Source organism: Molothrus aeneus, chromosome W (assembly GCF_037042795.1).
Source record: "Molothrus aeneus isolate 106 chromosome W, BPBGC_Maene_1.0, whole genome shotgun sequence".
Classification (NCBI taxonomy): domain Eukaryota; kingdom Metazoa; phylum Chordata; class Aves; order Passeriformes; family Icteridae; genus Molothrus; species Molothrus aeneus.
Window position 1 is genome coordinate 3,388,310 of NC_089679.1, and position 27,973 is coordinate 3,416,282.

At 38.9% G+C, this 27,973-nt stretch overlaps 1 protein-coding gene across 1 annotated transcript; it reads right to left on the minus strand.

Moving 5' to 3' along the window:
* Window positions 1-3: 3 nt before the first annotated feature.
* Window positions 4-27,973, minus strand: LOC136568512 (mothers against decapentaplegic homolog 4-like). The gene is made up of 11 exons (XM_066568520.1): window positions 27,750-27,973; window positions 19,805-20,171; window positions 18,726-18,900; window positions 18,298-18,327; window positions 16,555-16,770; window positions 13,997-14,107; window positions 12,191-12,241; window positions 8,589-8,772; window positions 7,547-7,715; window positions 6,247-6,385; window positions 4-5,066 (listed from the first exon to the last, which is right to left on the minus strand). Exons 2-11 carry the CDS (start codon window positions 20,051-20,053, stop codon window positions 4,855-4,857), a joined length of 1,536 nt encoding a protein of 511 aa, XP_066424617.1. The 5' UTR covers window positions 20,054-20,171; window positions 27,750-27,973; the 3' UTR covers window positions 4-4,854.

The following is a 27,973-nucleotide window of genomic DNA, read 5'->3' on the forward strand; positions in this document are numbered from 1 at the left end:
GACTTGAATCTTTACCTTTTTTAATCAAAAACATACTCTGTAACAGAATTTCAGGAAAGTTAACTACAGTTTATTATCCACAAACTAGGTCAAATGAAAAACATACAGTAAGCTACAAAGGAACTACTGGGAATTCTGTTGACCGCTTATCAAAAGGCAATGGCTGAAAGAAGAAATGCTTAACTAGGCTTTCATGCTCAAAAAAACCCTTCTCACAGCAGATTTTGGATTGTGGGTACTTCGCAGCTGTCAATCCAGCTGAATCACTTTATCCTGTTACCAAACTTCACCAGAAAGACACAGAAAAAGGTACAGGAGCAAGATAGTGCTATGTGGTTTTGGTGAACTTATACAAGTCCTGCAAATTTAGGAGCGATGTATCACCCAAAAGGCACAAGAGCAGCCAACAGTGTCAAAACCTCTTGAGATATTGTTGACAGTAGTTCTGCTTTCACAAGGTCCCACCAAGTGAAACTTTCACATTGCTGAAAAGTCAAGTCAGTTCTTGGGGACGTCAGCAGTAGCTTTGAGTCAGCATGGTCACACGCCTTAGATAATTTTCAGAAACACACAATCAAGAAGAGTGTTTTGAAAGTGAATGACACAATAAAAGGAGATGTTCAGTATCCAGCCCCTAGGGCTGGTGGAGAACCACTTTCCATTTTTGTTTCCCTGTCCAGGACCAAAGTGCATTAGAGGTTAGAAGCATGAGCACAAAGCTGGTTCCCACACATGCCTATGACAGGCAACTTGCAAATCTCAGTCCCAAGAACAATGCCATGGTCCTCAAAAACCTGATACCAGTCATAGAAATACTCCTGTTATCAGCAGGACCAGGCAAGACCATAGCTTTTAAAGACTTTCAAAAACCAAAAGAAGGTAACATCTCCAAAACTGCATCCTTAAAAATACCTGACAACTAAGCATTATAGAATTTTATAGAGCAGATGTTAATTAGCACGGGGCCTGAGAGGAGGGGGGAGGAAAGAGGATTTCTTAAATGAAGTCTGAATCTCACTTAGATGAAGATCCACGTGGCTGTCTTTAACCGGTTGCATTAAAGTGACCAGCAAACCCAGTCACTCTGCGTAACAGAGTAAAAATGCGAATTGAGGAGACAGTCTTTTCTAAAGCATTTACTCTTCAAAGAAGAGATTAATGATGCCTCAATAAAGACCATTATCAAGACATAACATTTAAAGGGTTTACAGGCAGAAGCCCCTCCTATATACACTGGTATACGAATTTTGTAATGGTTCCTAGTAAAAGAACAGAGGCAGTTGTTCCTGAGCCACACAGAGACAATGCTGTCATCAGAAGTGTTACGAGAAGATGGTCTCAAAGGTAAGGCACAGGAGTTGGACACAGGTTCGATGAGTACTGCTGCTACAGACCTGTTTGGTGACTGGGGGAGACCATTGTCTTGTTTGCAGTGTAGGTTCCTCCCTAGAAAGCAGAAGGGTACTTCCCAGGTCTTCAGTAGGCCAGAGCTGTAAATGAAGTGGTTTATATCACAGCCAGTGGCTCCAGGTCTCTGAGCACATCATTCTCATCAAGCCCGGAAAAGTGATGAAAGGAACAACCACTTTCAACCACCACTGTTTAGCAGTTATGGCTCCTTCCAAGGGATTCCTGTAGAAATAAGTATTTTTAAACCATTCCAGAGAAAAGCTTTTCTCTCCTACATCTCTACCATGTTAACTTTAAATGCCCTCGCTTTTAAAACTAACAGTAACACAGATAAAGCAATCTAAACCTTCTGGTGTTAATCCCAGCTCACCAGTACATGAAGTGAAATTACATAGTATTCCAGCACAATGTGTTTTTTGAGGAGTACATAATCAAGGGTGAGAAACACAGAGGTAATTACTTCATTGAAAGAACTAAGCAGAGCAGACATGGGAACAGGATTACAAGCAGGAGATTGCTAGCTGAAAAAATACTTGTTGAATTTGAAACATTCAGAGCTGAAGGAGACACAATTTTGGCATCCTTGACATTCCTGCCTGCTGCATGTATAGGGGTCATCATGGCTATTGAGTAGCTGTCGCTCTTCTTCAACTCTCAGAAAAAGACAAATGCAAGACTCAAAGATTCAGTGTGCAGCCACTGAAGGGTTTCTAATCCATTATGCACTACCTTTTATGCCTTGTCATAAAAGTACAAAAAATTAAGTTAAACGCATATTAAGAAATAAGAATGAGATTCTCTCATTTTGACCTTTAATACTTACAACAGCATCTTATCAGAAACTGCCTGGTGGAGAAGATGAATGCCTTTTCAGTATTTGTACTGCCTCACACAATGCTCAGATTTCTCCTGACGTGGAGCCTGCAATTTCTTGTTTTTGATAAACTCATCTGACATTATTTTGTTGTTCTATTACAAACATTTTGAGCCATCTAAATAATACACTGCAGGTGCAGACTTTAGGAGACTTGCAAAACATCTGCAAAGAAAACTAATCTTAAAAGTTGAATTCTTTCAGACCATAGTACAGGCCAATACACCAACAGGTGGAAGCAATCTTTCACTATTTTATCAAAGTTTGGCACAATCAAAGCAGAAGCAACTGGTACAGAAAGTTGTCTGTGAAGCAGTCATATACAGATCAGTCATCCATCAAGAAAAACACCTTGCAAAGCCACAAAGTTAAACAGGGAGTAAGCTCATGGACTCCTAATCAAACGAACAGCCTGTTATAAACAATTCATCAGACAGAAGGTTACATACTTTCCAAACACTGAGGCACCTTGAACCCAGCAGTAAGTGCAGGGTATATAATCTGATAGGGAGGCTGGCAAGAAAAAGATGTAGTCAGGCTTTTAATTTCTTCCCCCAAATCAAGATTTCTGTTGTGGATGAAGCGTAACCAAGCTGCCGGTTAATAAGCTTCTCTGAGGATGTGGTCTGAATCCTCTACTGAGTGTTCCTCAAGACTGTGAAGCAGCTTGCTTTGCAGACAAAATAGATCACTTGGGAGAGAAAGAAAAATTAAAAAGATTTTAAACTAAAGGCCATGAAGAAAGCAAACACTATTTTCCCATACATCGAGAAGTTGCCACATAAGTCAAAAGAAAAAGTGATCTCATTAGAAGTTAGTCTGAAGAAGACAACGCTGTTAGTGAAAATACAGAGAAAATTGATCCATTTCTGGCCATTACTCCCAGATCATCTGTCTTCTGTACTTCCACACCTAAGAGAAATAATGACTGCTGACTTCATAAAAATTCCAGCATATGGGAGAAGCAATAACTAAACACTTTGTCACAACTCTTGACAGATTCCTGAAACTATGCAAGAAACTTGTCCAAAAGCTTTTGAATATTCTCTTCCAAGACTTCTGCTTCTGTTAACCACTCCAGCTGTGCTGCCAGGTCAGCTCAGCACAGCAGGCAGACTGAACCTGCAGCACTTGAAGGACTTCAGTGTATGTCCTTCTAAGCCTGTTTAATTAAGCTCCAACTCCTTACACACATGCTAAAAAAGAAGGAATTCCTGCTCTCTCTCCATACCTCAAACAGTCAAAAAGATATATCCTCAGGATACACTTTTATTGAGAAGCAGTGGAAGTAAGAAAAATTGGACTTGTTCCTGGCAAATTTAAACCAACAAAAATTCCTACCACTATTGGCTGCTGCAGGTTTTGCAAAGGAAAGGAATCCATCACTCAAGATCAATGGTTTCAAGATGCAAAATTACATTATATAAGCAAACTAAATTTATAAAAATCAGGATTTTCATAATTTTATTTATACTATTCGCTAGAGAGAAAGCATACACATTGTATCTGTCATACAGACAATACACTTGCAGGTTTTTTTACTATAAATTCTCTATATAAAGTCATTGCCAATTGATACAGCCATCGATGGCATAGGGCTTAAAATAACCAAGAGCTATAAAAAACAAGTTTGCCATCTTGCCCTGAGTGGAAATGGTGAACAGATACAAAAACTGAATCCTAAATATTGATGCAATATTATACATGATTTAATGGTATATGCAAGTAAAAAGAGTCATGCAACTTCTTTAAATACCTGCCAAATTTTAGTTGAGTAAAATCATAGAAGTCAATAGCAATTATGAAAATATGTTCCTTCCATTAGGTGCTTGTTATGCAATTTCAGGGGCAACTTTGCAGACTAGGTATTTCATGTTATTTGAGTGTCAGCACTGAAAGTATCCATTTTCTTTAGTGTTTTAAAACTCACCTGTCTATATAAATAAAAATCTATGATATCTTCTTAAAAAACTAGTGAAGGAAAAGCCACATTTCTTTTCCTTCTTTTCCTTGCTATTTTTAATCAGTGCCAACAACATATGTCTCATCCCCTCCCTTTTTGGCAGCCTCTACATTTTAATCTGGAAAAATCATAACAAGATTGTCAAAAAAAAAAAGAAGTCTTCTGTTAACTATTGTTCCCTAAAAAAACCATCACAAATCAGCTGAAACTTAAAAGTTGCTACAAGGTAAATGTTTGTAACTAGTAGAAGGAATTTTCAGATATAAATATATATATGAGAGAGACTGTGAGACTTATCACCAAGATGCCATAATAGAGAAGGAAAGTTTCAAAGGGAACAAACCCAATACTATAAAGTCTCTATAAGGCGTTTACCTTTCACCTTAAGCCCTGTATTATGACATGTTCTGAAAAAAACTGAAATCCAAATTCTGCATGTTTAATTTCTTTCTGCTTAGAGCAAGATGGCAAACACATTTTTAAAACCTGGGTTTAGAAGATTAAGTAGAACAAAAGTAAATTATATCTTCAGGTTATAAACAGTACTGTATTTTACAATCCATCATCCTCACAATATAATGGCCTGTAGCAGTGCAGCAGAGGGATCTCAGTCTAAAGGCTGTGGGTCTGCAATAGGCATGGTATGAAGTACTTCATCTAGAAGCTGGAGGGCACGGTGTAAGTGAATTTCAATCCAGCACGGTGTCTCTTTGATGCTCTGCCTTGGGTAATCAGGTCCCCAACCTTTTACAAAACTCATCCTGAGTATGCATAAGCGTCGAAGGTCATCTACACCAATTCCAGCAGCAGCTGACAAACCTAAACAGAAGTTTCAAGTAAGTGTTCAGACATGTTCTTTTATCATGTTTGTTTAGCCGTTCCCATTTGCTTGGCTTTTGCTTCACATACAATTCCCTCTCACCACAGCCAAGGCCAGTCCATATTTCTAGATCTCTGCTATAATGAATGCAGCAATTATTTTGCGTTTTTTACAATTAAATTTTTTTCATCATTCTGCAATCTTGGAAGGGTGCTGAAATATAAAACTCTATAATAAAGCAGATAGGATGACACCCAATATCTTACGTGATACAATACACGTAACCCTTATGTAGATGTAAAAATACACTTATTCTTGATGTTTGCCAAATGTTGCATTTTCAGCATAGAAAATCAGACTGACCACCTGCATAAAGGTGGATTAACAAACAACACTACTTACATGTAATAAAAAGATGAATACTGCTGGCAAACTTCAAATCTCCAAGTATCGCTAAGACAAAAGTTAAACACATTTCCCCAAGATGCCTTCAGCAATTTGTAAGATAGCTGGAAAGAGCCATGTAGCAATACAAGGAATACAGAAAACACTATGGCACATAAAGCAGCCTGAGACATGTAAGTACTTCCACTTTTAAAAGTACTTAGGTACAATTTCAAGAATCTAGAATTTAGTAACTAAGAAAACTCTAGCCCAGAATAACTTTTAAAAAAAAAGCAACAAACAAAAACAACCCAACCACAAAAAACCCCACCCTCACACTCTCTTCTTCCTCTTCTCAAGGATCTTAAGTCTTCCTAAACATAGTCAAGGACTTTGTTGCCAAGTAATCCCTATTGTTTTGAGTAATATTTTTATGAGCTTGTATCCAAGCAGCCAAAAGTATCTCTGTTTAAAGTAATAGAGTTATGCTATTTGACCTTGTATATAACATGCTTTCTGTTATACTGCAACACTTCTTGCAGTACAATAAGCAGCCACTTCCATATCCAACATTCCCTGAAGACTACAGAGTGAAAAATGGTGCGTGGAATGGGTACAAAGCGAATTAATACAGACTTACCAAAATGCCATCCCAGCCCCACCTTACCCCAATTCTGCTATTTCAAGTCTGTCTGTACTGTTGCAGGGGCAGTGGGTGGGTGCTGTTATGAGGGAAAGCTGTGTTACTTGTTTTCAGGTAAGGAAAAAAGGAAACCAAGAAGTTAATGCACTTACTAATGGCTGGGGCTATTCCACCGACTGATCCGGGTCCGGGGATGTTTCCTGCTACTGCTGCAGCTTGAGCAGCAGCAGCAGCTTGGGCCGTGGCAGCCTGCTGTTGCATCTGACGATGACACTGGCGTAAATCAAACACCTTTAAAAAAATTAAAATATTGAACTATTAGACTTACCAAAAGCAATAAAGAAAATAATTTCTCAACTCCCAGCCCCAATAATCCGGACCTCTCTACTCTCCCAAAGCAACTTGTACAGTCTCTCCATACACTTGGGTAAAAGCAAACCTTCCCTGACTAGTTTAATTTCTAACAGAAATAATCCATTAAAGCTTATTCTTAGAGACTCTTCTTATATGCCAGTACTGCCACTGGCACTACCAGAACTTGGCTGAACTGAGCAGGCTACAGAAGTATCATGTGTGGGACTGACTGCAAGATCAAAGTGTGAAGGATTCTACAGACTGATAAAATCCTAATTTTTAAATCCCAGTATTTCCAGAAAATAGGCATATAAATAAAAATGGATGCCAACAAGTCCATCTTAACTTTGTCAGACTTTATTCTTCATCATTTTACTGAAATGTGTTAGTCTATTTAAAAGAAATACCAATAATTGACAGGTCTGAAGTTTCAGCAGCTAGGTTTCGGGTTGGTGGTATTTTATATCTTTGTGATCAGGTTTAGCACTAATATATATACACAGGAACTCTGTTCTCATACTAGAAAGTTTGTAAAAACATCAATGTAAACTTCAAGCAGTTTAATTAAAAAAAAGTATTTTTACAAGTGTGACTTGTCCTTAATAAAGTTTCAAGTCTGGCAGAAGCACATCTAAGTAAGAACATCCTCAAAATAATTTGTTTCCATGCAATGTTCTGTGACCTCTGGATCACTTCATGTTCATAACACTAACATGCACTTTAACATACACTTCTATTGCATTTATACATAATTTCCCAACTTTTCCTGTTTCGGAGAGAGAAAGTAAAGAAACAGATAATCCATGCTAAAAATTTTAGTAGCAATTAATTTAAACCTGTAAGGCTAAAAATACAAAAAACTGCTATCAAGATTGCTTGTGACAAAATACAAAATGAGTTACTTTCATAGTATCTAGATGACACTTTCAGTTTAGTCAATTTTAAGAGTCATCTTAAGTGACTTGTCAAATGGAAATTTTTAGGGTTTTTCAAAGCCAAGTTACATTTATTTCAGTTTCTCATAGCTTCTCGAACATTTACAAGACTCAGATACATGCTATTTCCCCTACAATTTTCATCTAGGAACATCAAACCAACCTTTATATATGCACTTGGGTAAATCTTGTGAACTGCATCCCCTGGTGCACGCCCCGCTTCTCTATCCAGGTAGTAACTCTGAACGAAGACTGCATGGTCACTGAGGCATCTAACCCACACATCACCTTCTCCTTTGCACTCCAACTGCACCCCTTTACCTATGTGCAACCTTAAAAAGAAAAACAGATCCAATGCATCTGTGTATATATACTATAAATCAGACCTTTCCTAAATAAACCATAAACTCCAGCACTCTGCTCATACAAGGACTTGAAATTGTAGTTATTATCTTAGGTGTAAGTTAGCATTTGTTATGCAAAATCTGTAAACTAAAAAAAAAAATCTGTAATACCATGTAAAGATCTAAGGGAAACAGAATGCAGAAGCAATGATATTTGAGTTGCAACTACCTCAGTCATTAACAATACAGAGTTGGGATACCAAACACACTCAGTTCTGTTCAGAAGTGTAAAATCCCACAAGTATTCTAGAATAGAAAGTCAATCAAGTACATATACAAAGCCACATTTTAATGCAGAACTCTATGTTTGTTTGGATCACATTATAGCAATCTAGCATTTTGATTGTCACAATGCAACATTTCTGAAGACATGGAATAATTTTCTTCCTTTTTGTTTCAAAGGAGTGGAAAAAAAATTGAAAGATTGCTTCAGTTCCACATCAAAGCATAGCATGTGCATGGTGAGAATGAATGAAAATCCAACTAGCTCTCTATCAACCTTCCTTTATTCAGTTTGCATATATAATGGCACGAGTTGCTAATACTTTCCTTGAAGGCACAGCCTTTGAAAGCAATGAAAAGCAACATGCAACTTCTGCAAAGCTCTGAAGGGCTTTGTCACAAAGTTCACATTTTGAATGTGTTACAGGAGCGGCCTAGAAAAAATTACTCTGGTATAGTTAATTCAGTTCAAAGAAACATACCATACTTGTGATTTCAAAAGAGAGGCACATACTGAAGACAAACCAAAATATTTTCAAATACCACAGACATCTGGAGATTTTGGGATCTGCAGAATACCTTGCCCTCTCAATGGCTTCTGTTCTATGCACGTTGGAAAGCTGGCCCAGGCAAAAACGGTCTCCTCCAGAAGGATCCACATATCCATCAACAGTAACAATTGGACAGCTTGAAGGGACCTTAAATGTTTCCCCGACTTGCACATCCATTTCAAAATATGCGATTGAGCACCAATATTCTGGAGCTAAAGAATATTTACAATTAACTGACTGAAAGGCACAAACAAACCCAACAAACCCATTCAGACAATCAATCAAGCCTTCTGCAACTGCATTTGTCATTCAGACTAAGAGTGCACATTCATATAAGGAAGTTCAGATAGACAAAGACACATCTACTAGCACAGAAAATTGGGACATACTATAGCAAACATGGGCTTATCTTTTTTATTAAAGTACACATCAATGTGTAGAAGCCTGGGCAGTAAGGAGTTAATGCACTGCTATGCCTCAAACACCGATGACCATTCAAGCAGGCAAGTTAGAACATGATGTGCCTGGAAAGGAGGGCCTTATGAAGGTATGGCAGCACCTTTCTGGAGCCAATTTTCCTGTTCAGGTCCATGGTGACAATACAACATACAGCAGAAGCTCAGAAGTGGGATCAAGGAGCAGGCAAGACCAATAGAGGGGAATAGAGACCACCAAAGGAACTTCAAATCCCCCCAACCCATTTCCAGAAAGGTCCAGAAGAACAGACTGCACATGCTAACTCACATGAAGAGGGAGGAACTTAATCCCAGGGCAGGGAAAAATTACCTATAAGAAGACCTATAAGAAGGTACCCCCACAGAGCCTAGGTGGCATCCTCAGGACTCCCTGTCATCTGTATTGATGCTGGACTCAGGACTGGTAATCCTCTTTCCTCTCTTTATGATCTGCCTTTCATTTTTCTATTTTTCCCCTCTTTATTTTTATTCTATTATTATTATTAGCATCATCATCATTATTAAGGGGAAAAATATATACCAATTTCCATGCAGAGTACATAGTTTACTAATAAAACTTTGGACCCTTTTGGCTTTTGCCATTCTTTTCTGACCACAGGCATCTACAAACATTGGGTGCTCCTTTCCGTGTAGGGGTAGGACACAACACAATGCTAGGGTTTTTTGTAGATCTTACAAATCTTTGTACAGTTTATAATTCCAGTAAGATTTTGTAAGCCATCTGCATTCCTGCACTTTATGACTATAGCTTTTAGCATAAAGAAGTAATACATATAAGCCTATTCATGGCTAGGCTAGCAGAAACTAACTTTGAAACAGATCTGGCTTAAGATAGGAGTAATTACCTCCTATCCTAACTGAAGTCAGTTTTCTCTATCCTCCCTGCAAAGCAAACCAGATTTGCAACGTAGAGCAACGGGAGAAAAAGCAAAGATCACATAGTGACCTTGTCTGCACACAGGTACAGGCTAAAACAAGGAAGTATTAAGCAAGGGAGAAGAACAAAATGGCATGTTTTAACAGCCAAGTGGTGCCTTTTAACTCCTACTATTTTAAAAATTGGCTACAAAAGAAAGATGGTAGTTGGAAGGAGCTACTATGTCTACCTGGACTTCAGCAAAGCTTTTGATACTGTCTCCCATAGCATACTCCTGGAAAAGCTGGCAGCCCATGGCTTGGACAGGTACACTCCTCGCTAGGTTAAAAACTGGCTGGATGGCTGGGCCCTAAGCATGGTGATAAATGGTGCCACATTCACTTGGCAGCCAGTGATTAGTGGGGTTCCCCAGGGCTCAGTATTGGGGCCAGCCCTGTTTAATATCTTTATTGATGATCTGGAAGAGGGGATCAAGTGCACCCTCAGTAAGTTCACAGACAACACTAAGTTGGGTGGGAGTGTTGATCTGCTGGAGGGTAGGAAGGCTCTGCAGAGGGATCTGGACAGGCTGGATCAATGGGCCAAGGCCAACAGTACGAGGTTCAATATGGCCAAGTGCTAGGTGGGTCCTGTACTTCAGTTACAATAACCCCATGCAGTACTACAGGCTCAAAGAAGAGTGGTGTGGTTGGAAAGCTGTCTGACAGAAAAGGACCTTGGGGTGTTGGTTGATAGCTAGCTGAATATGAGCCAGTAATGTGCCCATGTGGCCAAGAAGGCCAATGGCATCCTGGCCAGTATCAGGAATAGTTTGGGCAGCAGGACCAGGAAGGTGATTGTCCCTCTGTACTCAGCACTGGTGAGGACACACCTCAAATCCTGTGTCCAGTTCTGGGCCCCTCACTGCAAGAAAGATACTGAGGTGCTGGAGTGTGTCCAGAGAAGGGCAACAGAGCTGGAGAAGGGTCTAGAGCACAAGTCCTATGAGGAGCAGCTGAGGGTGCTGGGGATGTTTAGCCTGGAGAGAAGAAGGCTCAGGGGAGACCTCGCTCTCTACAACTACCTGAAAGGAGGTTTTAGACCGGTGGAGGTCAGTCTCTTCTCCCAAATAACAGGTGATAGGACAAGAGGAAATTGCCTCAAGTTGCGCCGGGGGAGGTTTAGATTGGATATTAGGAAAAAAATTCTTCATTGAAAGGGTGGTTAAGCATTGGAATGGGATGTCCAGGGAGGTGGTGGAGTCATAATCCCTGAAAGCATTCAAGAAATGACTGTATATACTTAGTGCAGTAGGACCTAAACACAACAGCCTGATAAGCCAACAGGAAGAAGAGTTCTTCCTGTGCTGTAAATGGTACTCATTCATTATAAACAGCAGCACCCAACAGTACACCTATTTGCCTCAAGAAACTGTTCTGGTTTTATTAGAAAACAATAAACAAAGGTGCCTAAATTACTTTAAGTTTTTTTTATCTTCAAATAAGTACTCATGTCTCTGAGGACTGAATAGGATGAAATCAATAGAGTGAAAGAGTCATACTAAATAATGTGAAATAAAATTCAGCTACAGTTAAGTTTAGCCAGCAATTATCAACATTTTTATTTCTGTTATGGATTTAGTCACTAGCCAATTAATAAACAAGTTAAACTTTTAGGCTTTTCAACTGTGCAGATCTCCCTATGCAGGCAACAGCCTTGCTGTTGTTAAAAACAGAATATCACCTTGTACCTACATGAGAGCTAGCCTGTACCACAAGACAAAACCTCCTTGGCTCCCTGAACTGTTACCAATAATGAAGACTCTTGGAAAGAACAAGCTTTATGCAAAGATCCAATGAGGAACTTCAGCACCAAAATGCTAAGCAGCACAATACCTATCTTTCAGGGCATCTAGCTGTAATGATGAACTAGATTATGGATTGAAGAGAACTTTGGCATAACCTAAACTCCATTATATTTCTAAGCAGGCAAAAAGTACAACTACAGGCACCTTGAAAAGTTTAGGATCAAGGACATTCAGAGTTCTGATACCTCCAGGGTAGGCAACATCTCAGTGTGGGCTTGAGGGTTGCAATCTTTGACTTAGGCATTTCAATTAAATTCAGTTCACAGCCTATGTCACCATTCCAAGAGATGTCCAAATTCAAAACAAGACTTAATCACAAAATTCTTCCTCTTCTTTGGAATTTATATCTCTCAAATTTCAGAGTACTTGATACAAAAAAATAATCAAACCACAAAGTTATAAGTCAGCATTATAGGTTATATTTTACTCACCAGGATGATTTGATATAGGAGGCTGGAATGCAAGTTCATTGTGAACTGGCCCTTTAAAAGAAAACATGCCATTTGTTTTACATGTGGAAAAATAATGTTTTCTAACTTAGCTTGTTTTCCAGTAAAAAAAAAGACTTGCGAGGATGCCCGATGTTATAAATCCCAGTAATTTCTGAATCAGTTGGCCTAATCTGACAGGGGATAAAAATGCCCACAGAAAAATTACACTCTTAGAGGTTTCCTAAAAATTCAGAAGTTGAGTAAAGAGCTCCATTAGTATCCCAGGAGGAAAGGCTGCATGCTGCTCAAGCTAGACCCGGCTCCAGGAGAGAACAGAAACCAGATATAGCATTGAGATGTAAGAGAAATAGGACTTCACATCTGCCCCCAAGTTGTGCAAGGACAGAATCAGTGTATAGAGGCAGGTGATACAAGTCTGTCAGAAACCACACTTCATTAGTTTCATCAATTACAAAACAAGTTGCCCAGCATGCTGTGGACTTAACCATAAGAAACACTCACTGAAGATGAAAAGAAGCCCTAGAGAAATAATTTTCTAAGAAAAAAAATTACAGTGAATATAGTCTTGGTATTAGTCAGTTTAGTCTCTTGACTTTTATGAATTAACTAGGTCCCTTACAGGCAGCAGAGAACAAGGAGGAAAAATTTAAACATAGTATTATAAGTAAGAGCACCTTTTGCAACAAGATGTCAAAAGAAACACAACGCTGGTAGGTGTCAAAACACGTGACTTTCTGAAGAGAGAGATGGCAGTAGCCAAGAAAAGCTCTATATAGTACCACCAGCCAGTTATAAATAATAACTATGGAAAGATACATGCACTGAAAAACATTTATAGAGTATCTACAGCATCACAAAAGTTTTTTTACATCCTGGTATTTCTGACAAACTAGATGGCAGATGAAGTGGGATCCTAACAGACCAAAGTAATGAAACTTAATAACTGTATCTAAATCACAATTTTCTCAATAGAGACAAGCTGAAAAGTCACTGTAATATTAGCTCACAGTTTATTCTCCCCTCTGCTAACCATGACTGCTGCAAACAGGTGATCTGGTTAAGTACTACATTAGAAGACCAAGAACTGTTCTAGCTTTTTGCCAGAAATTTGGGTGGATTTTTCCCCACTACATTTTTATAATACATATACTGTGTTAGACACTTACACTAGCAGTTTGATCACTTTTTTCCTCCCTATCTCCTGTACCTTAAAACAAGAGATTCAAGTTTGTGTGCCGAATGTACTCATGAATCAGGCTGTGGCAAGACCAGTTTATTGACAAGTACTTTACTACATGAGCTTTCACAAGGTTCTTTTAAACAGGCTAGGGTACGTGGACACGTCTTCCAAAGCTTAGTATGACTTTAAAATTTTCAGAAAATATAAACAGCCAAGAACTTCCAAGTTTTGAAAGAAAAATATGCAAACAACACATTCTGAATTGACTTCCTTTTCAGCAAAGGAAATATTTAGTACAGGATTGCAAAGCCTTAAAAACAGAGGTTTAGAAAGGAAATGCTAGTTTTGTTAGGTATAGTAAGACATGTATAATATAGATGGTATCACTATAGCTATCTGAGTTTCTAATCTCTGCTGTTTTAACAGAGGAAAGTCCATCAGGCTTTTATACTTAACTGTCAGAAAATACTAAACACAGTAATGGTAGGTCTGTAATATTAAACAACAACAAAGAAAAGTATTTGGGGGTCAACAGTAATCACAAATGAACCCCTACCATTCAACAAAATTGAAAATTAAGTGATCTGGAAATCTGCACTACTTACAGTAATGCCCAGGATGCATAGGTGGATGATGTTGAAGATGGCCATTCTGGTGGTGAGGTATGGTAGGTGTGTAGGCTGCTGTCCGACTTCCAGTCCAAGTTGTAGTACTGTCTAGAAAAAGAAAGGAGTGGCTGGTTTTAGAGGGATTTTTTTTTTCTGTATCTCACTTCTAATCCTCTATTTCTCCTGACATTTGGAAACTGGTTTTAGAAAACTAAAAAGAGTGCATATACATATACACTCGCTGTGATGGTAAGTAGCTGGCTGAGCTGTAAACCCATTCTGCTGAGTTTCTGGCTGAGGCCCTGAAGTAGTCTCTAAGAGTCCATCACTATGGCTACCTGTCAATATACTGGTAGGTTGACCTGGTAAAAGAACACACTACCTATTCATGAACATTCCAAAATTTTAATTAAGAAGAGTTCAGCACTACTGGGTAGGAAGATACACCCAACTAGAGGCACTGCAATACACAGTTCCTACAAGTTTGGTTTCAGTATTTTTTTCCATTCACCAGAGTGTCTTAGGGAAACTTGAAACAAGATTCTGCATCAACTAATTTTGACTCTGACACCCTTAATATTTTAAAGAGTCAAAGTATGCAAAGAACCACGTTTATCAAGCGCATCTTTGTTTTGTTCACATCTCATTTTTCAGTTTGAAAGGAAAGAAGAAACATCAGGTTTTACTGAATAACATAGCTGGAATAGATTTGGTGTGAATCCAAACAGGCCAGTAGCAGGTCCAATAAGTTGTTTATTTTCAGCATGTTATAACTACTGTTCCTAAGGAGAACTCATTTGTGTTCATCCAAAACATACTGAATGGTATTTTATTTTTAGAAATAGTTCTTTGTCGCAGACATCTTTTCACTAAAAATCCTTTCTTTAAGATTTTTCCTTCTGAGAAGCTAAGAGGCCTCAGAGACAGAATGTAAACAATGGTTATCTGCTGCTGTGGAATGCAACAGGTCCACCTGTGATTGGCCCATCTTGGATGTGTATAATTAATGGCCAATCAAGGACCGGGCTATCTCGGACAGAGTCCGAGAGAGCTGCGTTTGTTATCATTTCTTTTCTTTTCTTTTCTATTCTTAGCTTAGCAAGCTTCTGAGAAAACCTGTCCTTCTTTTTCTTTTTAGTATAGTTATAATGTAATATATATATATATATATATATAATAAAATAATAAATCAAGCCTTCTGATCATGGAGTCAACATTCTCATCTCTTCCCTCATCCAAGAACCCCTGTGAACACGGTCACAGTTCTTGAATAGAGCTGCATACATAACTGGATTCCTTCCTGAGAAAGTTGCTGGGCTTTTTTCCTCCCAAGTAAGTATTTCAGGAATTATCTAAGCTTTAAAGTAAAACTACAGATATTTTAGAACAGGTTAACGGAATTTGATTTTAAAAGACTTCAGCTCAGCCATTAACACTGAACTGATCAGCAGTTTCACAAGTGCACTTGCACTCAAACTGATGTGGGCTAGCAGAATTTAATACATTGAGAACTTGAACTAAAACCTAAAAATGAGCCTTTTTTTCTTGTCCACTTGGCTCCAACAATTATAACACTGATGAGAAAAAGCTATTGACAATAAACTGTTGTGCAAAAGCAATACAATTAAACTGCCTATCCTTTTATCTCTGCTGGAGACAAATACAGACACCACATCCCACCTTGGCAAAACCATCATTAGCTTTAACAAAAAAGTTGCCAGCTAAAATTCAAGACATTATAAAAACATAATTCCACCCTAATTCAAATTTGATAACATGAAATCCATCATATTCACACATCTTTGATATTAAAGTGACAATGAGTATGTGAAACCCCTCCAAACTTCATGGTTTCCCTACATTAGGGCTGCAGGATGCTGTGCACATAATGCTTTACTGTCCTGCTGGAGTGAAATGTGAGGTTTGGTGTTGGCAAACCAGACTCTTCCACTTGTACCAAATACACACAAAAAAGTAACAAAAAACTTCAACGCAGCACTTCCACAGACTCATGAAAATATTAATTAGGGTTGTCACTTTGGTAGTACAGTGGGCCATTATAAAAATAATCAAGTTAAAACTGGAAGATACATTTTGTCAATTGTGGAACACTAAAGAATTGCCTTAAAACATCTTGATACTGCTACCTTACAGCATATCTGTTTGTTATCCCATTTTCTGTTGTGATAAAATAATAAAATTCTTCCATTTCTACAATAATCAAATAATAGCCATAATATTTTTGTTACTGGCCAATTGTTTTAACATTGTGTTACTGAATCTTTGGCATATTCAAGAGTCTTGTAAGAGTCATGTAGTGTCAGTCTCACTGAAAAAAGACTGGGCCACCAGAAAATGTTACTCAAATTATGCTCCAAGGTAAACCCTTATGTTAATGCTTATGAGACTGCCTAGATCATATTGCCACACACTTTTACCAGTGTAGTGTGGCAGCAGCACAGTTCCAATACAAGATCTACTTTGTCAAAAATCAGTGGTTATCTTTGAGCTTTCACATTTTCAGAGTTTAGTATTTTATATAATCTCATTCTTACTTGTTGAAGCCACAGGAATGTTGGGAAAATTAGTGGTGCTGGTAGTGCTAGCCTCAGTAGGAGCTAACATGGCTGGGGTGCTATAAGGCTCTGTAGATGCCCTGTTACTTGGTGGATGCTGGATGGTTTGGACTGAATGGCCTTCAGCAGAAGACAATGATGGCTGCCCCTCATAGTCATGAACATATTCGTCTTTCACCAACATACTTGAAGGAGCTGTGAAGAAACAAACAGTTAAACATGCAAAGCAAATCTATTTTCAGGATTTAACCATAGACTGTGCTACTACATTCAAGCAATAACAATGCCATTAAAACTAGTGGGGGGAGAATTTAACCTATATAAACATTGCTAAAGCACTCCACTAAATTACAAATAAACACTTCAAGCCAGCAGCAAGAAATTTTGAAACATAACTGAATAGAAAAGCAAGCTGTTTATTTTGCTTACTGCTATCAAACAAGCAGTTTAGTCCCACAATAGTAGACTCCAATAGCATTTTGTTTTCTAGTCCATCACTGTGTGATGGGACACTGTTAATAAAGGAGAAGAACATGCTTTTTGTCAAGCACCTAAATATATGTTAATGCAGTAGTTAACAAACCAATTCCTAGTACACAAATAAGAACATAAATAAAGCTCCTATGAAAAACAACTCATTAACACAGTACATAAAATACTTCATGCATCCCTTAAATAATTTTAAGCAACTCCCATCCAAATTGACTAGAAACAACAAATTCACATTTAAAGACAATACACCACTACTCCATATTTAATAATGTAGCCACTAATTCAGAATATTCCACATACAGTTGCCACTACAAGAATTTATTTCTATATATCCTATTGAGCATCTTGAAATAACACACTACATTAGCTCCCATGCTCATTTTTAAAGCAGACCTAAATATATTAAAATCTGACAGTAATTTTTTTGTTTCCTGCTGCAAAATCAGTTGCATGACACGAAAACATTTATGTATTTAACTGCTGGCTAGTAAGCTTTGATTCTGTATAAAAGGATCGTTTTTCAGAAGACATATGTAACAATAAGCAGAGGTGAGCAAACAAGCTAAAGCTTGTGAAGTTAACAGTTTGGTGGGTGGGTTGGGTTTTTTTTAAGTAGTCTTTGCTAAAAATATTGGGTAACCCAAATTTCTCTATGAATTTCTTCCTGAAGGAAAAAAAAACCCTAGTTTTGAAATAAAGGAGTTACCAGCTGCACAATCTCATAATTTCTGAATAATGTTCATTGGAGATTTAATGTCCAATTTCTCTCAAGTTTCAGAGACAGCAAGAATATTAGACTCCTTCATTCAATTGCATATTAATTACAGAACGTATACCAGTTTATTGCTAAACTACTTATTACATCATAAGCATCTATTATTCCCAATTCAATTAATTAGCATATCATACAGGTGCACACGGTTTTGGGTGTTTGGTTTTTTTTATTAATTAGCAGCATTCAACGGTGAGAGTTTTCTTGTTTGGGGTTTTTTGGTGGGACAATGAAAACAGAACATACTGACAAGCTCAGCTGAAGCCTCAATTTAAAGAATTTATCATGCCTCTTATATGCTACTTAGCTGGTTTTTCCAAAACCAGAGAGAAAAATGCATTTTTGTCTGTTCTCTATAATCTTTCCTAAGGAGATACAACAGAATAAACTGTGTACATACTGAAGAATTTAACACAGTTTGCATCCATAGAAATGCAATAGTAAACAGAACTACTTACCAGAACTCTGTAGTGTCAGTCCCGAGAGATCTTTAAAAAGAAAAGGGGGCATAGAAAATTATATTCAGAGATCTTCAACAACTTTTGAACATCAAGTTGATAAACTTTACAAATTGGTACTACAGACTACATATTATATCCCCTCTATCTCAACACAAGTCTCAATGCTAAATTATTCCTAGGATACACATTGACTGCAAGAACTGTGTGAAAGACAACAGAAAGACTTAAACAAAAGCAACAAATTGTTCTTTTAAATTTTGAATAAAAGAATAATTCCATTAAGAAGATGGATAAGAGTATATGAGAGTAATTTATAATTAATTAAAATTAATGTTTCTAATTTAGGCCTGTATTTTCTACACTCAAAAGGAAAACACTTTACATTTTATTCTCACTGTTCCATTTTAAATCAAGAGTCTACTTACCAATGCCAGGCGATACTACACGCTCATAATGGTAAGGATTTACACAGACACTGTCACATTTCAAGTCAAAAGCATACTGACAATATTTAACATGCTTGAGTTCATTTTTATGAAGATCAGGCCACCTCCAAAGACGAGCATAAATCACATGAGGGAATCCCTTGCGACCAGCCACCTAAAAAGTTACACACAAGAGTTGATTGGGAAAGTAGCAACACATTTCATTTTACTTAGTGAGGAGCAAAGCTGGAAGAGGACAAACAACAACACAACCTTTCTCCATCATCAAAACATGGGGAAAAAAATGGTGATGTACAGTTTACCCAAGTTCTGTACTCAACAGAAATAAATCTCTATTAGGGTTTTGCTATGGTTAAATCAACACTGTGATTCTTAAGAAAAAAATACTGGATACAAAATGGCAGAAGCAGAATTTGTGCTTAAGGTAGTATGTATGGTCACCTTCCCCACCATGGATGACTAAGGAGCTTTGCCCCAGAAGAGGAACGAGGTGCTGAGCTACACAATAAGGAATTTACAAGTAGAAGAATGCCATTCCATTATAATGAAAAAAAAAATTTAAAAAATGCTTCTAGGGTAGACAGAAAGCTAGCCAGCAAACATGACATCTGTCCTGGAACAAGGAAATTGCAACCCAAGCTATACAGGTACTGAGTACTGATGATATAAGGCTAACATAAATCCTCAGTGCAGACTCCTTGGAGTAGCTTCTTAGAATAGGTCTGTCTTTATACTTCTGACCAACACAGAGCTAACAGAAGCTTGTAGTGAAAATACCAGGATAAACAGCTGAATTTGTTACATGACCCTGGTTTTTACTGCCACACCCATAATCATTTAGAACAGCTGATCCAATGCCTTCTGCTCCTTTTGGAAAACAAACAAACAAACCACTACTGCAGCAGTCCAGAGCTCCAGCCATAAAACATGCCTACAAATGGGGGCAAGGGTAGATGCAAGAGAAGAGCTACTCTTCCTCAACACTCTAGGATCCTGTGTCAATCACTTTTGCTCCAGCTTCACTAGGAGTAAAACATCTGATTTTCACTTGTACTAACCTGAAGCCTCCCATCCAGCGTTCTCTGTATTGTAACACACTTGCTAGGATGAGCTCCATTTGTGGTAATAGCTGTAATCAAAGAATCCAATTCATCTTTTTTCTCCTTTAGCTTTTTAACTAAACTTTCAATTGCACGTTTTGCAAAAGTTTCACTCTCTCCACCTTGTCGATGGCACATCAAGCTGTGAACAATGCTCAGACAAGCATCATTACTTGTTGGTGTGTTAGTAATAGACATATTGTCCATTTGTCACAGCTTTTTTCTTTCAGATCAAATGTCAGTTTTGGGGGCTGTTATGATTTTCAAGCTGATGTACAAGAGATGATCCAAGTTAACTGTTAGATGTACTGTCTCTTGGTAAAACCTAGGAGGAAAAAATATCTACATTAGATTTGTTTTTAACATTGCAGATCATGTTTTTAAGGAAGTCTGTGGCTTTGTGCTTCTTTTATTTTCAAGTGCAGAATATTAAAAGCACATGACAAAACCGCATTTCTTGTCCCATGATAGCCAAAACATGCTTAAGACACCGCTTGCACAGTTTTAAATATAAGATTTATTTTCCCCGAGTAACAATATTTAAATAAAAATTATAGTTTATATATATGTACGCATAGTATGTACATATAGAAATGTATTAAATTAATCAGGAAAATGAGAACAGTAACAATGATTTCCTATGTTTTATACTGGCAGGATGAAAACAAGTGAAAATACTGGCTGGGAATCAAGTGGCACTGACTTAAACAAAATGTGAATAGTGAATAAGCATGAATACACACCAGAATAATCTGTCATCTTCATTTAATAATGCTGTTCAAATAGTTCAACTATGTTCTGACCTCTGATCAATTCTATTTCTCTTTGCTAACCAGAAAGGCAAAAATTGTACCTGGCCATTAGCTTAATACGCATTTATGTAAATTAGTATTGTGTGTATCTTTAGATATGAAAACCTCAACTGGCACATTTGTCTTTTCTTGTTTGGATCCAGCTTCTTCTGGATCAAGACAAATCGACTGATGTCACTAAAAAAGCACTTCTGAATTGTCTCAAACAGAACTGTCTTAATTACACTAAATATAAGCTCAAGACCAAGTCCCTCCTAACACACTTAGCCATTAAACTCCATTTGTTAAGAACCTGCAGTGGTTCCTAGTCATGAAGCCATTCTTCTCAAAGCCAGCAGACATGATCCTTTTTAAGTTTCCTTTAATCCACAAATTATATCTGGCCTGATTTTCTTGATTTTGAATGAGCCAATTGTTACACTTTATCTTGCTTTATCCAGAAACATAGGACAGCAGATTTTGTGCAGTTGCAGAAAAGGAGTCTAATGTCAAAAAGCTGCTCTGGTTCTTCAAGCAGCTCTGGCTTCACTAACACCATTCTATGAACTATGTGGTCTGGCTTTCTTAAGAAAGTGGCAGCAAATACATATAAGTGATTTTACTACATTTACATTTTCCAAGTAAACTTAAAATATAAGCCTTTTTGAAACTACCATGCTGTTCTCAGCAATGTAAATAAAATATATGTGATTTCAATTGTTAAAGAAAAAAATGTTCTCATTATCTGAAGAACGCATCCAGTCAAAGACCTGTTTCTGCACTGAAATTTTCCATGTCATTAGAGGTACAGCAGTAGCAGCTATTTATTGGAAACAAATGCATTGCACAAAAATAAGAGTGGGGTGTTAACTTAGAAAGTTAACGTATCACACAAATTACAGTATTAACATGACTTCCCTCCTTGTAAAAGGAATATTGCAACACAAATCCAGCACAATTATAAAAGGAAACAAACACTTCCCCACTTAGTATTTTTTTCTGATTTCAACTTGAATACATCACATTTTGGTATACTTGGGAAAAAACACAGCGCAAATCCTCCCCCCCTCCATTTTCAATACTTTTCCTTTGTAAGGATGCTTCTGGACCTAATTTCTCCCAAAGGAAAACAATTACCTATAAGTTTGAGTAAGATCATTTTACCTAGCTATTAAAGTTTCTCCCTCAATACTAGCTTCTTTTAATGCTTCAAATCAATAAGCCTCAATCAAAAGTCAAGCTTAACCTGCCATTCATTCTCCACAGCAACTCAAATTCATGTAAATCTCAAAGCTTACCAGCTAAAACAAAATAGAACATCATTTTCCTTAAATATAAAACAGCATCCCAGATAGATACACATAAGTAATCACAAATAAGGGACTTTATCAAGTTACTAGCTAAAGGAGCTTTATTTAAAGATGCTTAAAATTAGACAAGCAGCTCTTTTACATCCCTAAAACCATCAATGGGAATTTTGATGGCTGACTTTCAGAAGACTAATATCAAGCAAATAAACCCTTATTTAAGTGTAACGATCTTCAGAAATGTTGAAGTCACCCCTCAGCTGCCACTGCACTCAGCAGGAGCATCTGATTCTTCAGCATTTTTGAAAGCCAGGCCAGTTTAAGATTTTGAATATTGTTAAACACTGCTGATGTATAATTGCACCTTAATTCAGGAGCCTCCTTTTAGAAGTTACATCTACAAAAATCTTGTCTTTAATCTTGCAATTTTGATCTCCAAAAAGAGGGAGTGAGGTCAGTGGGTATTAATCTGGCACATATTGATAAGCGTCATGACATATTTCCTCTGAAGCATTAGTAAATTTTGGAGACAAGCCAAGTTTTTATATTTTACAAATGGACACTACAGTTCAAGCTTAGATTTACAGTTGAATACATAGGGCCAAATATATTGAGCAAAGAAGTTCTTAATTCCCTCTACTCAGGAATTTCATGGAAACAGAAATTGGTGAGAGAGTGCTTTGGGAAAAAAGAGGCAGAGAGAAGAGACAGGGAACATGAGAAAAACAGTAGCTGGAGACAGTGCTTGTAGTAAAGCTCTCAGCTTCATTCACCAAGGAACAAAAAGGTATTTCCCTCCCTTTTGCTATAGTGTGATGCAAGCAGAACAGGGGAAAAAACGGACAAGTAATATAAAATACTAACAAGTTACAAAGTTATAGAGAAGTACTTGATTATGTTTGGATTCAAACTTAAATGTCTTTTCCAACCTTAACGATTCTATAATTCTATGTTATAGAAAGTAATTTGTTTCAATAGCTACGTATTAAGAGGTATATTATAAAACAAGTGAACAACAACTAGTGTTCTGCAATACTCTAAGTATTGGAACAAGAATAAGAGCCTCTGAATAAGTAAATCTGTAAGACAAAAGAAGTTCAGATTGCCAGGTAATTAAAAACACCCTTGATGATCTGTAACAAACACACTATTATCTCAGAGAATTGATAAGTAACCATTAACTGAAACTCTTCCTTCAAGACTGATGCAAACTTGAACAAACACCATAATTCTTCCCTACATCCTATATAGCCTGAAGACCTCACCTAAACTCCCATTAATGTGCCCTAGTGTGACCTTAAGCCACATTTTGCAATTTGAGGAGAACAATCAACCCCTAACAAGCAAAGGAAAGAATACGCTTATGCAGACAAACCAAGCAGTTATGGAGCTGGAAATCAGGGATGTAACCCAAAGGAATATGATCCAGGCAATCAGTAATCCAACATCTTGGGCAAGACAGTTAATCCAGGCCCAACACTGATATGATAAACCCTACTATAAACTAATAGGGTAGTGAAGCTGCCACTGATACTCTGGAATGTGATTTACTAGTAACAGCCATCCCAGACAGATTTCCAGCATTTTGATACTAGGCAGTAATGCGATGCTAACAAACTGGCTAATTAGAAAAGCATACAAATTGACATCTTGCAAGAACATTTCACATGAATAAAGGACAAGAAAGGTTCTTGTCTCCAAAATTAGACAAACACAAAAATGTCAGAAAATTAGCATATACATTTGATAGCTTTTAACCACCAAAACATTACTACTGTTTTGCTGTTAAATAATGCAGTTTTATGATAAAGAAAAATCCATAAATCAATAAAAAGGCAGTTTATGATTTGATGAAGATATAAATTATTAAACTGCAGATACATTCCAGCATATTAGACTATTATCAACTTGCCCAAAGGGTGAACAGGAACAAAGTGTTTGTAGACATAAGAACAATTAGCATTAAAGAGCAAGAGAGAGTACTAAGAAGGTACTACACACACTGTTCTGTACAGTAAGAGTCAACACTCCCCAGAATACTATTTTTGTGTGCATATCTGAATCATAAGTCTCAATTCTGCTCATCTCACTGTCAGTAGCTACAAAAATGTAAGACACATGACAGCATAAAAGGAACTGGAAAAGAGTTTTAAGACAACTGAGTGGCAACTCTTTCATCTTAACATAAATTCACAGTTTAAAAAAGTAGGAGCAACCATTTCTTTGTGGAAGAAACTGATCTGATGTAGCTACCAAGTGCAGCTCAGAATTTTTACTCCTCTCAGCTTCAACCTGTGCACTTCGACTGCTTTGAAAAGCACTTAACAAATGCAACAGACTGATCCTATAAACAGAGCAAACGTTTCTGCTGCACACAATTCCAGTTTTCTTTATTGCATTCAAGAAACTAATACAACAGTAAAAACACATCCCAATCCCTATCTTGTTTTTGAATGCATGGGGGGGCAGGACATGGTGAGCAAGTGTCATGGTTTGACACTGGCACAATGCCAGTGCCCCCATGAGAATACCCTCTCCCTTGGTTTCTGCTGTGAGATGTGACCAGGAATAAGCAAAGCAGGCTCCCACTTAGGAAAAAAAATTATTAACCAAACTACAAGGGAAAGGAAGAAAAAAAAAAAAAGAAACACACAAGGAAAATGAAAACTTCACAAATACATCTCCTCCTCCTCCTCCCCACCAAATTCCCAATACAATACATCCCCCAAATCATCGACTATCAGTCCGGCACCACCCTTCAGAATACTCAATCCTCAGTTCATCAAGAGGAGAAGGAGTCCTTCTTGTGCCAATGGTGACCTCTTCCTTTCATGTCCAGCGCTCTCACCACTGAACACGGACCAGAGCTGCTTCTAGGGTCGACTTTTAAGGATGCTTCATCCCACTCCAAAAAGGCACAGTCTCAACTTTGGGACATCTGTCCCCCCCATATTTTTCACCCCCTGGGGCCGAGGGGTACCCACACCGAACCTTCTTGGTCCCGAGGCATTGCCTCCCCCTAGAATACAGTCTCTGTATCACAAGGAACATGGTTCTGTCCATGACTATACAAAAAGAGTCCAGCAAAAGCCACTCCATCATCTCTTCCCACTAAGATTCTTCTCTATTCTTCCAACATCTCTCACTTGCCCAGACCTCTCTCACATTTGCCCATTTCCTTCTTCATCTTCCACTCTATCTCTCTTCTAGGAAAGGTTAATGTTCTGTAAAGTCTTCATTGTCCGAAAAGGGGTTAAAAGCTCCTACAAGCGGCTGGCTGCACCCCCCCCTCCTTCTTCTCCTTCTCAGCCGTGCTGCCGGCACAGGTACATGTTTATCAAGTTTCAAGGTAACAGTCCCAGGCACCGGCTCTCTCTCTCTCTCTCTCTCTCTCCTTGGGGGAGAGGGACTGCCCGATGGCTCCCGGTGTCTCTCTCTCTCTCTTCCACCCTTTCACCCCCGGGGTCAGACCTACCTCTCCCGGCCACATGGCTTTTCCCCTCCCCCCGCCCAGCCAGCAGCTGGGCCGGGGGAGAGACCCGAACTCTTTCCCACCAGAAACCCAAGAGAGCCTCCCAGGGAGAGAGCCCTGCTTTAACCCCGTGTTCTCAGAGGCAGATCCAATGTCCCCATGGCCACATTAGGTGCCAATATTAAAATCTGAGCACCAATTGGCCTGACCACAGCATCCCAGAAAACATATTTCCTGTTAAACCACCACAGCAAGGTAGAGCTACTATGCTGATATGACTATATATACACACATTTTAAATCCTAGAAAGTTTCTTTTTTCATTTTGGTTCCACTCCCCTCTCCACATTTTTATTTTTGAGAAATCATACAGCTGAAAACAACTCCTCTTTTCAATACAGACTTCTATATGGTCAGAGAAGGAAGACTACTGCACCTTACACCATGAGAGTGGGAAGGGCAATAAGCTCCTCTACAACTGGATCTATTTCCACAATACAGTTCTAGGCACCTCAACCTATCTCACTTGTGAGGAAGCACCCCTGGAGTCCCACTGAGCAAGAGGTCATCCCCTCCTCATCCTAGTACCTGGGGTTGAGGATAAAAACCCAGAAATGGCAGGAGAGACCACATTCAGAGAGCAGAAGGTGGTGAAAATCCTTGCTATAGAATGACATGGCAAATCTGAACTCTTCCTCAGAGGATCCTGCAAGATTCCTCTTCTTGCAGAAGGCTTCCTTCAACAAGGGCAAATAGTAATTTGTCAAAAGCTCATAAGAGAAAACAATTGTGGCTACACCAAGCAATAAAAGGAAGAATCAAAGCTTGCTCAGGCAGTGTGATTTTTCACTTGTGTGTAATGTTTTGATACCCTAGAAATAGGTGTATTAGATAGCATCTTTATTGTAATCTGCACAGGGATAATGTTCTCTGCACTTGCTCAAACGTAAAAAACAAAATCACCTCCAGAAACATGGAAAATTCCAGCCTCAAGCAAAAGTATATTTTTTCACAAGGTTAGCAACATAGAAGAGTCCTAAAATTCTAGCAAGACCTTAACAACAGCACAGCAAAGGCTGCTCCTCATCAGGATCCACGGATCTGCCCTCGGCACACCTTTGTTCTCCACTAAACCTGTTGATTCCTCTCAAAAGTCATATCCCTATTGTGTTAGCTTCAACTGAATGCATTATGTAAAGAGCCATCTGCCTAAAAAAGGAATTCTAATTAGAGACACTGCTTTTCTTTAGGCTTCAGCTCTTTGAAATAAAGTTTCTATATCAATATTAAACATGCCTACACAACAAGCAAATCAAAAGAGGTTCATGACTGCAAAGTGAGAAGAAACTCCATCCAGTTACAATGCAACCAAGAAAAATAAGAGGAGGGCCAGAAGGACAAGTTGGCTACTTATCATGATGCTGGAGTACAAAAACGCATTTAATTTTATAGGGCAGTATAGCTCTTTCAACAACCTTGCATGGAATTATCTACATTACTGAACAAAGTAACAACAGTGCAGGAGCCTGAATTCACTCTTGCCTGTTGACAGTGGCACACTATTATTAACCAAGATAATTTGAGAAGCGGTGGTAAAAAACACCACGATCCTACTCCAACCGTATGTGTTTGAGAAGAACTAGCTTGCAGTAGCACAATTTGGGTACTAAGTGATACACCTAACTCTCAACTAGATTACCCCACAAATTAACCCGTCTTCGTAGGTAAAACATAAGGCTCAACTATGCAGCAAGTCGGAAGGAAGGAAGGAAGGAAGGAAGGAAGGAAGGATCTTAATTAATACCCCTTGTGCTGAGCAGCCCCATGCTGTCTGAAAATGAGCTAAAGGCACCGCTCTTTGTTACTGCAAATAAGATGGCAGATTTCAAAGAAGTAAATGAGAAGCGGCTCACATAAAACCACCTAGAGCGTTTTTCCAGCATGCGGGAGAGAGGAGGATGAGAGCAGTCTGCACGAACGGCAGCGGAGGAAAGTTTAACTGGAAACAGGCCGGTTGGAGAGCCGTTGCCGGGATTAAAAAAAAAATAATACTAAAAGTTTGAAGGCGGGGCGATCATATTTTTTTCTCGTTCAGGAAAAGAGGGGAAGATGGGGAAGGAGCCAGGGAGGGAAGCCAGAGAAGCGGGGCCGAGGAGAAGCCCCCGGACGGCGGGTGGGAGGAGCCGCTGTCTCGGCTCCCCGGAGCAGCAGACGGCACGCCTCCAGCGCGGCAGGGCGGCCCGGCCCGGTCCTGCGGCAGCCTCGGTGGCGAACGGTGGGAGAGGGTGTGCTGCGGGCGGCCCCGGCGGGCAGGCGGACGAGAGCGGATGTTACCTGGGCCGCGGGCGGCGGCGGAGCGGCCACTCTCCGGGCGCGGCCTGCGGCTGGGGCGAGGGGTAGCGACGGCTGCGGGGATGAGCCTACTCTCGTCTCAGCCGGCCCCAGTGCGGCAGAGCGGGACAAGCCTCCGTCCCCCCACCCTCAGGCCGGCGGCGCGGGGGAGGGGGAACCCAGGCGCCCAGTGACGGCCGTCGTCACCGTCGCCTCGTCACCGCAGC